Source organism: Prunus persica, chromosome G3, assembly GCF_000346465.2.
Source record: "Prunus persica cultivar Lovell chromosome G3, Prunus_persica_NCBIv2, whole genome shotgun sequence".
NCBI lineage: Eukaryota > Viridiplantae > Streptophyta > Magnoliopsida > Rosales > Rosaceae > Prunus > Prunus persica.
The window spans coordinates 15144479-15157954 of NC_034011.1; the positions used below are offsets into that span (position 1 = coordinate 15144479).

General features: G+C 36.6%; 1 protein-coding gene and 1 long non-coding RNA gene across 4 annotated transcripts; both read right to left on the reverse strand.

Annotated features, from left to right (window-relative positions):
• LOC18766048 (probable disease resistance protein At4g27220) lies at window positions 973-6309 on the reverse strand. Of its 2 annotated transcripts, none has more exons than XM_020559051.1 (5): window positions 3538-6309; window positions 2575-3351; window positions 1681-2258; window positions 1446-1517; window positions 973-1339 (listed from the first exon to the last, which is right to left on the reverse strand). In XM_020559051.1, exons 1-4 carry the CDS (start codon window positions 6232-6234, stop codon window positions 1511-1513), a joined length of 4059 nt encoding a protein of 1352 aa, XP_020414640.1. In that variant the 5' UTR covers window positions 6235-6309; the 3' UTR covers window positions 973-1339; window positions 1446-1510. The 2 variants fall into 2 exon arrangements, with proteins under 2 accessions (XP_020414640.1, XP_020414641.1); XM_020559052.1 differs by having other exon boundaries at window positions 973-1343.
• On the reverse strand, window positions 6312-12913 carry LOC109947842. Of its 2 annotated transcripts, none has more exons than XR_002270613.1 (5): window positions 12739-12913; window positions 11618-11652; window positions 10545-10590; window positions 10045-10318; window positions 6312-6457 (listed from the first exon to the last, which is right to left on the reverse strand). It is a non-coding gene; the product is annotated as an uncharacterized LOC109947842 (long non-coding RNA). The 2 variants fall into 2 exon arrangements; XR_002270612.1 differs by having other exon boundaries at window positions 11618-11695.

The following is a 13476-nucleotide window of genomic DNA, read 5'->3' on the forward strand; positions in this document are numbered from 1 at the left end:
ACGAGAACAAAATTAATAGCGTTAGTACGAATTTACATTAATACTTATAAACTAACGATAAAAAATACTTACCCAATCAACGTACTGAATTTCCAGCAGAGGCAGTAACAGAGAGGTTGAGAGAGACGTAGAGGCAGAATTCTGATATGAAGAAGAAGGACTTTGCGCGACGAAACATATATTTCGTCGCGCAAAATACCGTCGCGAAAAACCATTTTTCCGTCTCACAAAACGTGTTTTTCCGTCGCGCAAAAACTTGCCGACAAAAAAACTTTTGCTCGACGCAAGAAATTTTCGTCGCAAAAACATTCGTCTCGCAAAAACAAAATTCCGTCACGTAATATTACGTTTCGTCGCGCAAGAATCTACCGACATCTGCTTTACGAGACGAAATCTAATTCGTCGCGCAAACAAAAATATCCCCCTCCATTATTTTGGCGCCTAACCTTTACACGACGAAGTTTCAGATCGTCGCGCTAGGTTTTCTTACGCGACGATTGCTCTCACCGCGCAAGTGTTTGGCGCCAAAATAAAACCCGGGTGTTTTTTCGCTCACTTTGTGCGACGAAAGAGTATATCTGTCGCGCTAAGAGAGTTTGCGCTTCGAAAATTTTGGTTGCGCAAGTTTTCACTTTTTTGCGCGACGAAACTTTTTTTCCGTCGCTTTATTGCATTTTGCGCAACGAATTTTGATTCGTCGCGCAAATAGAAAAACGTAGTAGTATATGTTTCAATTAAGATCACATTTCTGTTGCATTTTTTGCTACCTACACAAGATTGTTATCGAAAACATAAGTTTTTGCAACCTAGGTTGATACTTAATAGACTTGAACTGAACCCCATAAGCATCCTACTTTCTTATTTAACATCAGCAAAGCATATTCTTCCGCTGAACAAATTCAGTTGATTTAAAATCATTTTGTTCGTCAGTATTGCCTCTCATACCAGTGCAATGGGTTATGCAACTTTGCATAAATAACATCAAAGGCTTCAATAACCAAAGCACTTACAAATTTACACGGAGAGCATTAGCCTCACCATTACATGGAAAAATTATCTAAAGAAGAAAAACAATACTTAGAAAGTGATTTGTTGCCAGGTGAGAAAAATTGTTCCTTCCTCTGTCTGCATTAACCATCTTGTTGAAGGATTGAGGTGTTAACTAAATCAGCAACCTAGAATGAATGTGGGGTAGAGATAGCAACATAAACATTAATTGTCATTATCCAACATGGGTCAAGTCTGGTGGAAAAGGACATTGACTTGCAAACCAGTGATCTCAAGTTCGAACTCCCATGCCACTTTGACAGTGTGTGTGAGAAAACCACCATCCACCTTCCTAACTTAAGCAAAAAACAAGAAAAAATTTCGTTACATAAAATATTTAAAATAAAAAATAGTCACGACTTTTTAAAGAGGAAGAAATCTTCCCTACACTGGTGTACCTGTTCTCTTTGTTGGTAACCACCACTCTCATTCTCTCTCACTGGTATCTTAATCTCCTCTCTGGTTAATACCTTTAAGGACAAAATAGCCATATAAAATAAGTAATAAATGCAAATTGGGCCTCGTTTCAGTAAGTGTAATACAAGGGTTTTTCCCAGCATTTTTAGCATGGATCATTTCTATATAGACCCCAAAATATTTTTAGTGAGAGTTGGTGTTGACAGTACAACATACCTTTGCTTCAAGACAGATGCATTCTCTGCAGGAACTGTGCGTAGAACCCCGAGATCAATTTTTATTTTCAGTCTTGGATTGCATTCAATGTAAACCAATTCCGCCACTGCCAGGGATGGGCACTTTAAAGTATAAGCTTCAGTGCACACACGCTTGAAGTTTGGTAGATTACGAAGCATGATGGAATTCACTAAAGGAAGTTCCATTTCCTCTGCATGTTCTGCTTCTGTCTCTGCAACAATTTCTTCCATCATCCAACAGTCTATAACTTTTATCTGCTCTAGGCTGATAAGAAGTTTAACTATGGAAGGTGAAAACAAATATCTCATTTGCGCACAACCATGTACTTCTAGCCATCTCAAGTTCCGAAAGCCGTCGATTTGTTGTGAACCCATTTCCCAAATGTCAATTAACATTGGCAAAGCTTTTAATACCAATCGTTTGATCTTGGTAAATTTGTGTGCATAATTGCTTTCTTTAGGTTGGAATATCACTTGCAGTGACTCGCAGTCTTCCATTTCAAGACATTCTAGATTATCACTGTCATCTGACTCATTAATAGTTGTCGACGGTGTAACCTGAAAATTAAAATGGCCCACTAATCAACAAAAAATCAAAATAATAGGAACTAAGTAAGAGAAAAAGAATAGGTGGCTTCATGAATAAGCATTTCATCATCTAAAGTTCAAACATTTTATTCGGGAAACATTTTAGGCAATTCATCATCTAAAGTACCAATAGAAACTCTATTTGTGCCCATGCCCATTGGCCCTTTTTCAGTACTTACCAGATCTTTGAGCATATTTACACCCGCAAAGTCGCGCAGATGTACATATACATATTGATATGGAAAGTATATATTACCAACAATAGGTTAGTCATTTAAATGCTTACCTCTTTTTTGGAAGTGTGTTCACTGGACCAGAATGGTGGGGAAACTGATGGTTGTGGAATATTCTTTTTTTGTGAAGTGCGTTCACTAGGACCTGCATCCAACTTTTGGATTTGTGGAATATTCTTTCTTTGTTTTTGTTTTCGTGGAATCAATGAACCCAATGTCTCCAATTTGGGACATCTTCTCAGGTGCATTACTCTTGTGGATGGCCATACAAAAGTATTATCAGCATCGTCGCTAAATGTCTTGGGACCATCACTGAGGCTCACAAGGCTTGACAGGTCTTGTAGTCTAAGACTCAATTTGGGAAACAAGATCCTTGTGGACCCTATCTCTTCTTTATACTGACGTGCGACTATGGTTTTCATAGTCCTGCAATAGGAGATTTTTAATTCTTCAAGACCCACAAGTTGCCTGGCCACTGAGTAGGAGAACAGGTATTGCAAGCTGTCACAACTTAGGACTGTTAAAAACCTTAAATTTTCAAAGCACCGGATTCGACATGGAACGTTCTTCCACAAGTGTGCAAGCAGAGTTACATTTGCAAGGGACACTTTTCGTAGTTGAGTGAAGGAGACCGGAATTTCTTCAGTGTTCCCCTGAACCATCTGGCCCTCTAGATCAAATAGCACTTCTATTTTTGATGACAGCTTCACTTCTAGTTCTTCTAGATTTTTTAACCAGGAAATGCAATTTGGTGGAAGTAGTATTTTTGATTTCTTAGAAGAGGACCCGCCAGCTTCATTTCCTTGATTTGACGACCAAGTCTCTGCCATCTTTGCCAAATGGGAGGAGTTGATCAGCATATTATTATTCGTAAGTCAACCAAATATGTAATAATGGATGAACTCTCAGAGGAAAAAACAAATTTGACACACATTTAATTATCAAAAAGAAAATAAACAATTACTCAATATTATATATATATATATATATATATATATATATAGACACACACATACCTCAGGTTTTGAGCTACATGGCTGGTTGGCTATGTAGAAACTAACCAGGTTTGATACACCATACAGATTGAGCTCCGTTAAATTAGGAAAAGCAACCTTGGAAGATGCATCAATCTCATCTTCCAACCCCTCATTTGAGACAATTTCTTGCATTTTGTCGCATAGATAAACAACTAAGGACTGGAGTTGTACCAAGTTTCTTGCTATAGACACTGGAAAGGCATATCTTAACTCAGAACAACAACTGATCTGAAGGGATATTAGGTTGCCAAAAGATTGATTTTGAAGCTGCCCATGACATATTGCTAGTAAATCCGATATCCCGTTTAGCTCAAGTGACTTCAACTGAAGGAAGGCAGTCTCACCCGTTTGATCACTTAGAAGAGACTCTGTGCCGTGCTTACTATTTTGAATCGATAAAGCTTCCAAGCCTTCAAAACTTACTTGGTCATTGAGGACACAGTTCAGATTTTTAGTTTCTCTGAAGTACAAAGCTCTAGAGTACTTCAACAGAAATCTAATATCTCCATTTTGCATGAACTCCTTTGCATCACCAGCAAGCTTAACAGTATTTTTAAATCCGTAATCCAGGGGTTGTGGCATAGGAAAAGTATTAGCCTTGCATATAGATATATGAAATCTTGTTGTTTCCTTTTCCAAGAGCACTTCATCTTCCGGCAACAACTTGAAATCCGGTATATCTATGGCTAAAACTGTCAAATTTTTAGAGGGTAGAGACATCACCTCAGCTAGGCTTGCCATCCGGATCTCACCTTCTTTGCTTTGATCGACTTCCTCTGCAGGCTCCCATTTATTAAAGCTGCGTGTCATGTACAGCTCTTCTAGTTTACTTAATCCGGATAGGATACCATGAGGAATTTCCTTTAGATAAGAACAATCTGTCGTATCTAACAACCTTAATTGTTGAAGATCTGCAAGTTCTCTCGGTAACACTTTGATGTTGGAACGCGCAAAACTGAGGATCTCGAGATTCTCCAATTTCCCAACACTAGATATGTCTCCCAGTGTACAATCATCTAGAGACAAGGTCCGAAGGTGTCTTAGCAGCACTCTAATTGATGTTGAACCTGTATGTATGAAAGATAATACCTGGAGCTTCATCCCTTTCAACATGCTTTCCAGGGCAGATTCTGAAACTTCGCTATTTTTTAGTTGTAGAAGTTTAAGTTCTTGATACCCCAAACCTGTCACAATGGGGTCGTCAATATGAACATCATTCAGTGAAACTGTTGTGTACTGTTTGTATGGAGGATTTATTTGCCAACTTCTATATCCAGCTTGATCTTGTACCATAAAAACATCCATATCTTGGGAAGCAATTGATATGGCAACGCCATGAACTACGCCATGCATTTTGGTACAGCCTTCCTTGCTGCTACCTAGCAGCAAAAACCTCCTTTTTAGTTTGACAACTAAAAAATGTACTCGCATTCTTGCTGCCTCCACTGAATCAAACCTGTCAGAAATTATTCCTTGGCCCCACGCATATCTAACCAAATAATCAATTGGAATATCGTAACCTTGTGGAAATAAACAACATAGTAAAAAGCATGACTTGAGTTCATCGTTCTCCAATCGTTCATAACTGAGTTTTATACTAGAATAATAAGCTTGGGGAGGAATTTCATGCGCTTTTAGTTGCTGAAGGGCATTAGCCCATTCATACTTACTCTTATTATTTTGTAGCGCTTTCGCAATAGTTACGACACTATACGGTAAACCTCCACATTCATTTGTTAGCGCTTTTGCAATACCACATAAATCAGGATCAGCATCCAAGGGTTCACCTATTGTCTCCTGGAATAGCTCCCATGCTTCTTCTGCAGTTAACATCGGCAGGGTAAAGTTCTTTTGACTCCCCATCTCATAGCACACATCCAAATTCGATGATGTCACCAAAACTTTGCAACCTTTATGTGAAGGTCCAAACGGAAGTCCTATTGCCTCAAAATCAAGTACTGACCATACATCATCTAATACGATGAGGATCCTTTCACTTAGGATTAGTTCTCTTCCCTTTTCAGTTTCTAGGTCAATTGTAAGACCTAGTTTATCTGCAATTTCAGCTTGTATTTTTCTAATGTTTGGGTTTGGGGACACAACTATCATCACAACCTCATCAAACATCTTTCCTTGTACTATTTTAATGATTTCTTCTGCCATTAGGGTTTTACCCACACCGTCCATCCCGCAAATCCCAACCATTGTTATTTTTTCATTCTTCAAAGCCTCCAAGACATGATTCATGACTGTTATTCTGGATTTAGGGCCTCTAACGCCTGCTGTTAATGTTGGCAGTATCGTCTGTAGAGCTGCTGGATGGGCTACATTTTGGATCTGTGGAGCTCCTGGATGGGCTACATTTTGGAATTTTCCTTCTTCAAGGAGATGAACAACATGTTGTTTAATCTTCTGCGCTTGCCTACTCAAACTCAGCCAATACAAGCATCGTCTTCTCCTGTTGACTTCATCTTCAAAACGCGAGACTTTGCCGATCATCACGTCCACCGTGCGTAGCCAAATCAAAACATCATAGTTGATCACTTCCCCTTCCCTTTCGGCTTCATTGACCAACCTCTGCAACGCATCTCTCTTCACAATTAATTTTGTAAGCTCATCTTTAAGATCTTCTATGTTAGGATCACAGTAGGTCAAACAACCACTCTGTGTCCCCATCAGCGCCACTAACTACCTTCCCAACTTCGGATATAGATGAATTAACAATATCTTTTTTGTTTTAGAATTGTCACCCACTTCCTTCATTATTATTTTTTTGGGTCAGATTTTTCTTTCTTTTTGTTGGGGAAAGGAAAAACTCAAAGGCAATTGGAATAAATGCTCCTCTCTATGTATTTGTACAGTAATTTGAAGGCTTCTCCCGATATAAAAATCCACGGAGCTGTCAAACAAAAATAAATAATTAAAATAAAAATTGAAAGATTGTTACCAAGGAAAAAACCAGGTGCTATAATGAAATTTGGCTGATGTCTAAGGGTTGCATATTGTTGTCCAAACAATCCCAAATAACTCACTTAGGTACACAATTAAAACAAATGTATAAATAATTATTCGTCCTTCCTACAAATCACAATATTTGTAGGAAGAGAGGCTAAGGGTCGACCTAGTCTACTGGATAGAGTATAAATAACCAGAGACTTAAAAATATCGAGCTACATGATCTTCACCTTGAATTCATATTATTGACTGGTCTCAAAGTCTAATAGAGCTATTTGAGGATTGTTGGCAAACGCGACATGATGGGTGAGAGGGTTTGATATTGCCTGGACCTAGGGTATAATATTAAAATTAGTAACTTTGATTTTTCAAACTAATTTTTTTCTTACCAGCATGTTGCGCAGCCCATCCCCTTATATTTCTATAAATAAAATTCAATTTTTTTTAAGTAAAACTAATGACTAAGGTCCAACGAAGCAAGATACCGAATCAGTCTTAATCAAGGGCGGAACTAAGCCTTAATGACTACGGTGGGATGTAGCCTAAGGAGAGTTTTGGGGATTAAAAAAATCAAACCTATATATTTGACTTGTTTTAAACATAGCCAATATGTATTAACCTATTACTGGTCCAGAAAAGTCCAATTCTTTATGAGTTTAGGTACAAGACATCAATAAAAATACATATTAAAATAGGTACACTTTCAATTATGTTATCCAACATATTTTTCATTTTATAATATGTGCTTTTTGGTTTTAATTATTAATATGTATTTGTTTTATGTTAAACCTTATTGGAAATTAGCATTTAGCCATGCACTCGAGGTCCTAGGTCCGATTCCCCCCCTCAACAAATATAGCTTGTATAAAAAGAAAAAAAAGCGTATTGAAAATTAATCAATGAAATTATGAACTACCGTAATTGATATGATTTAATACATATTTTTATTTCTAGAAAGACTATAGAAACTTGAAGTAAAAACAAAAAATATCATTAGATTGTAAGGTAATAACTTTAGCTAGCCCACCCGTTGAAGAGAGAGAAAGACATAATTTTTTAAATTTTTATTGAAGTTTTACTTGCCCAAATTGCAACAGCGACAGGGACGGAGCCAGGATTCAAACTTTCGGGGGCCCAAAAAATTAATATGTACCAAACATCTAGAGCAAGAAGAGAAAAAATATAGATTGCACAAGAAAAATTAACATGTATTAAACTTATATTTTGAAATACGTTAAGCTCTGTAGCCATTTTAATTATTGTTATATCAACTTTTTTTTTAACCTATTTGGTCAGTTATGATAAAAATTAAGATTTGCCAACTAAATCTATCCAAGTATAGCTATTTATTTTTATTTATTATACTAAAGAAATCAGTATTTACTAAAACCCAATAGAGAACGATATAAAAATCAGCAAAGAATAGCCAATATAACTTCACATTATTACTCAAAATGAATTTATTACGGGGGCCATTTGTTGAGGCCCAAAATATCCAAGGTTGGGTCCAAATATATTTCTAGCCCAGTACGACACCTAACTTCGGAAGAAACCCAACTTAGGTACACAAGAGTTCGTCGTATGCACTTGCACATGTGCCACGCCAAGCAAATAAGCAACACACCACACTACAAGCTTAAGTGGGCCCAATCTACGCGAATGCCTGGAGCTTGCTGAGCGGGTTGTGAAAGGATGGTTACGAGTTTTCATGAGGCCCATTGATGAGTCGAGAAATGGAAGTTTTGGGCTGCTTGCGAGCCCTGAAACTAAAGCCCATTTCTTAAGCCCAAATATGTGGGTAAGCATAAAGGAGATTTCTTGAGCCCAAATATGTGGGTAAGCATAAAGGAGAGAAAATAGCCTAATACTTTAGGAAAAATAGCCTAATACTCTAGAAAATTAGCCAATTCCCTTAATGGGTTAACCCATCACCTTAGAAAGGAAGAAGCAACCAAGAAAAATATCTAATAGTCTCCAGCACATGGCTGGAGACAAAACAACGACAAAAGCCAAAGGTTATCTATGTATGCATGCTGCTGGGAATCTCCAGCACATGGCCAAAGACAAACCCCAACACAAGCCATCCAAAAAATCAAAGGATACTTGAGCAAAACACCATTTAGACCAGCGCCATTACCCACTCTTTTCTCCTACCAGCTTTTGCCATGAAATAAGGGAGGAAAGAATGTGAGGTAGTAGCCAAAAATAGGAGTTTAACACTGAAGCAGCTGCAAAAAGGCCTTAGAGCTCTCAAAAATCTTATCTGTGTGTGTTTGGACAGAGGAAGATTTCACGAAAGAGGTTGAATCAAAGGAAGAGAAAAGAAATGGAGGAGAAGATTTAGCAAAATTGGAGAGAACCAACTAGGGTTCCTTGGGAAGGAGTAGCTTCCAGCGACTATAAAAGGAGGCACCTCCTACCCATTAAACACCACACCCTTCACCACTAGCTACAAGCCACATCCAGAGAGCAAGCTTCATATCTTATCTCTGAAACCTCTGCAATTTCGAGCCCCATTCCTCCATCTCCTCTCATTTTCTCTTATGGCAAGCCATTCCAGAGTCTGACCAAGCTTTTGTCAGGTTGTCGGAAACTACTCAACACACTTATTGTTATCCCCCCCATCTCTCTCTCTTCAACGAATCCTTTTATAATATCTTCCCTCTTGCCTTAAAACCTCTGTTTCTCATAGGAAATCACAGTTCTCTCTCTCTCTCTCTCTCTCTCTCTCTCTCTCTCTCATGCTAAACTCATGAATGTTCAGCTTCCATGCCACAAGCTTCTCATGCCAAGCCAAGAATTTATCTGTAAGCGACTGTTAGTTTCATTTGTGAAGAAGACCAAGGTGTTTCCTAAGGCTCAGCTACCCTTTTGAAACCCTCTTGGGGACTGATCCTTGAACTCAGACTCAAGGGGCAATTTTATATATTTGGCTCTTTACAGCAACCCAGGTCCATCAGTAGCTACCGGAACGAAAAAGCCCCTACACCATTAACTTCAAACATGCAAAATCCTTTTAATATTTTACAATACATTGCCTTGATAGGTGAAAACTTAGAAAACATTGGAGGGGCCAGGGCACCTCTGGCCTAAAGGTGGCTCCGCTCCTGAACAGCGAGATGGTGACATAGAGACAGAGAATGGGGAGGTGTTGTGGGGAAGAGGGTAGGTGCTATGGGGAAGATGGTGGCTACGGGGAAGAGGATGAGAGTGCTAAGGTTTTTTTTCTTCTTTAATGTGTTTATTTATTTATTTAAATTGTTATTTTGTTTTATTCTTTGGTTATTTTATTTGTTTTCTTAATTTATTGCTTATGCGGAGTCCACGTCAGTTAAAAATAGGTCCCACAAATGCCACATTAGCATTTAATGATTTTATTAAGAGTGCTGCTAAACAAACCCTAAAATTAACTGAGTACACCATATTACCAAACTATTTATTAAATTACTAATTTACCCTAATATGAAATAACCAAAAGGAATATATTGAATTGTGAAATAAATATAATTTTAATAAGTACACCCTACTCACCATATTCAACTCTAATCAAACATAGAGAAGTTTTCATATTACTTGGTGCCCACGAACAACGCTGCGAGTACTGACGAAGGCGCAAGGAGGTGTCGTTGAATGGTGTATAGCAGATAGGAAGGGATAGATAGCAATGATTCTAATCCAGCTAACTTACTTGCCACAGTATCAATCTTCGATGAGTGACTAGAAGAATTTTCCCTTTGTAGAGTAAAAAGCGATCTTCATAAACATATGATAAGGCAAACTTCCCACGTACTTTAAACAAATCAACCTGGAGGAAAAATGAACTTGATTCTGTTAGCTGCAATATAGCTTTCATGACAAAAGAAAAAGAATTAATTTTAGTCACTGAATACAAGTAGATTATAACCAAACAAGACATCAAGCTAGTTATCAACCATCAAATAATCATACAAAAGTAGGTTTACTTTATTTAAGGTTGAAGAAGATGAGAAAGTAAGGAATATTAAATAAATTGCAGACATTGAGATTTCTACCGGCTTCTCTAATAACATCACCAAAGTCTTCTATGCCCTTGCTTTCCTGTCAAAGTAAAAAATTTAAATAAATTGTAGACATTGAGATTCATGAGTGTAGAAATTGCAACAAGTAAGAGCTGGAAAAGTATAACACTCATAAAAAGAAGGATTGATGTTAGGGTGTTGTGTAATAGAGTGTATTAGGGTGTATCAAGGGTATTTTTGGTAGTTAAATAAGGTGTACTTAGTTAATTTTACATTTTGATTAAAATATTAGGGTGTAATCAGATCATAAGGTGTACTCAGTTAATTTTAGGGTTCATTTAGCAGCACTCTTTTATTAATAGTTCGGCTAACGGTGGGGTGAAATGTAAATTCTCAATGAGTTTGAGTATATAACTGTAAATGTCCTTAAAAATGAATATGAACTTGAAAATGACCCTTGTTCTAGACATAATACCTACCTATCTATTCACTGATCATGTATCACATATGTAGGTAATTTATCTATTTTGCATGTATCACCATATATTTCCAACGGACAATGACCTAACCAATACTTTTCAGGCAAAAGATTAATTTTTATCAGGTATATTATTATCATTGTTTGTTTAGCTATATTATTATTATTTATGTGTATTATTATTTATGTATATTAGGTGTTTACTTTTGTTTGAAACGTTAATTATTGAATAGGTTTCCAAATTTAAAGGAATTAAATTTAAATGATAAAAATAAGGGATTTGACAAGTAGTTAAGGTAGATGGCATAGTCTATGAATACGTTATATTACTAGGACAACTATAACTTATATTAAAATTTGGGCTTTTCATATAAATGTTAAAAAATTGGTAGGTTTATGTCTAGAGATAAGAGTTTATTTATTTATTTAATACAAGGATAGTCTAAATTAGAGGGTGAGAGTTACACACAATTAATGTCATAGGGTTTGAGCCTGAAATTTGTGATCTACAAGTCAAGGTCCTTTTTCACTGACCTAGACCCTCCATTGGCTAGATTAGAGTTTCAAGAGACTATCTCTTAACATATAACTAATACTGAAGTGTGAGAGAGTTTCAACGTCGACGTACCTCTAATACCAATATGAATTAGGGTGTAAGAGAATCTGCGAGAAATTCGGCAGAATGCGATGTCATGAGATCAAAGTGCTGCAGGTGCTCCACAAATTGAGTAAGAGAAAAATATAATTGTTTGAAGGAATAATCACAAGAAGGATAATACTGATTAGGGGTGGGCACTCAAACCGGCGAATCGGAAATCCGAGCCGAACCACACCGAACCAAACCGGAAAAAAATCGAGTTGACCAAAAAGTCAAAAATCGGTCAAAAACCGAACCGGACCGGTTTGGACCGGTTCCGGATCCGGTTCCATGTCTTCAAACACCGAACCGGGCCGAACCGAACCGGTGAAACTAAAAAAATATATAGTTACAATATATATTTATATTTAATGCTATATTTTTAATTTCATTAAAAAAAACCTAATATTTATCCAAGTTCAATGTCAAAATATCTCTCTTTTCTCACTTTAATATTTATTTTTTATATGAAATTGAATAATTTGTTAATTTTCAAGTAAAAAAATAATATTTCAGTTGACAATTGTATTAAAAAATAATTTTAAAAAATAATTTTTATAATCCGGTTCAAAACCGAACCGGAACCGGAACCGGGCCAAAACCGGTTCAAACCGAACCGGACAGTTTTTGAAATTTTTTTATTAAAACCGAACCGAACGTCCAAACCGGATGAATAGTACCGGATCGGTTCTAATTTGAGACAAAAACCGGTCCAAATCGAACCGTGCCCACCCCTAATACTGATCGATTCACAGAAATTAAAGACTAACATTTGATCATACTAGCTTAAAACACTTTATAATATGAGTTGTGTAAGTTATAAAAAGGAAAGAAGTGGAAAGAAATACATCAGGCATTACTTCAAGAGAAGGTTATTCCTTGAAAACCGAACTCTATAGTACAGAATGCTAGAAGCATATCCAAGCTTAGAGGTTTCCTTTTTCAATCACTAAAGAGATAAAATATGCACCCAAGCAAGGTATAAGATTCATGTGATGGGAAAACAAAAAAATACATAGATACGTCAAGACTTTAAATACGCACTGACCCAATATGAAAAAGAAGGAAATGGAGAAAAGAAATCTAGGGATTTAGATGACATTATAACGTACCTCTACTACGAATGTGAATTAGGGTGTAAGAGAACCTGAGAGAAATTCTGCAGAATGCAATGTCATGAGACAAAAGTGCTGCAGGTACGAATTGAATAAGAGAAAAATTTAATTGTTTGAAGGAATCACAAGGAGGATAATACTGATCGATTCACAGAAATTAAAGACTAACAATTTGATCATACTAGCTTAGAACAATTTATAATATGAGTTGTGTAAGCTATAAAAAGGAAAGAAGTGGAAAGAAATACAACAAGCATCACTTCAAGAGAAGGTTATTCCTTGAAAACCGAACTCAGAATACTAGAAGCATATCCAAGCTTAGACGTTTCCTTTTTCAATCACTAAAGAGATAAAATATGAACCCAAGCAAGGTATAAGATTCACGTGATGGGAAAACAAAAAGAATACATAGATACGTCAAGACTTTAAATATGCACCGACCCAATATCTTAATTTGTTTATTTGAACTACTAAAACAATGCAAGATTTGAATAAGAAGGAAATGAAGGACGCAAATGGATTTGAAATGATTCCTTGCATATAGTAATTTCAAATTCATTTGAAATGGACTATATCTATATATTTCAAATACATAAAATTTAATGTTTATTAGCATTTGTGCCATATTTTGAAAATGGACCAAACACAAAAAGAGAACTGTTGAAATCCAGGTCCAATATCTTTTATTTTCCTTGTCTTTGAAAAAGATAAAAGGAACCTTTTTGATAATGGGCC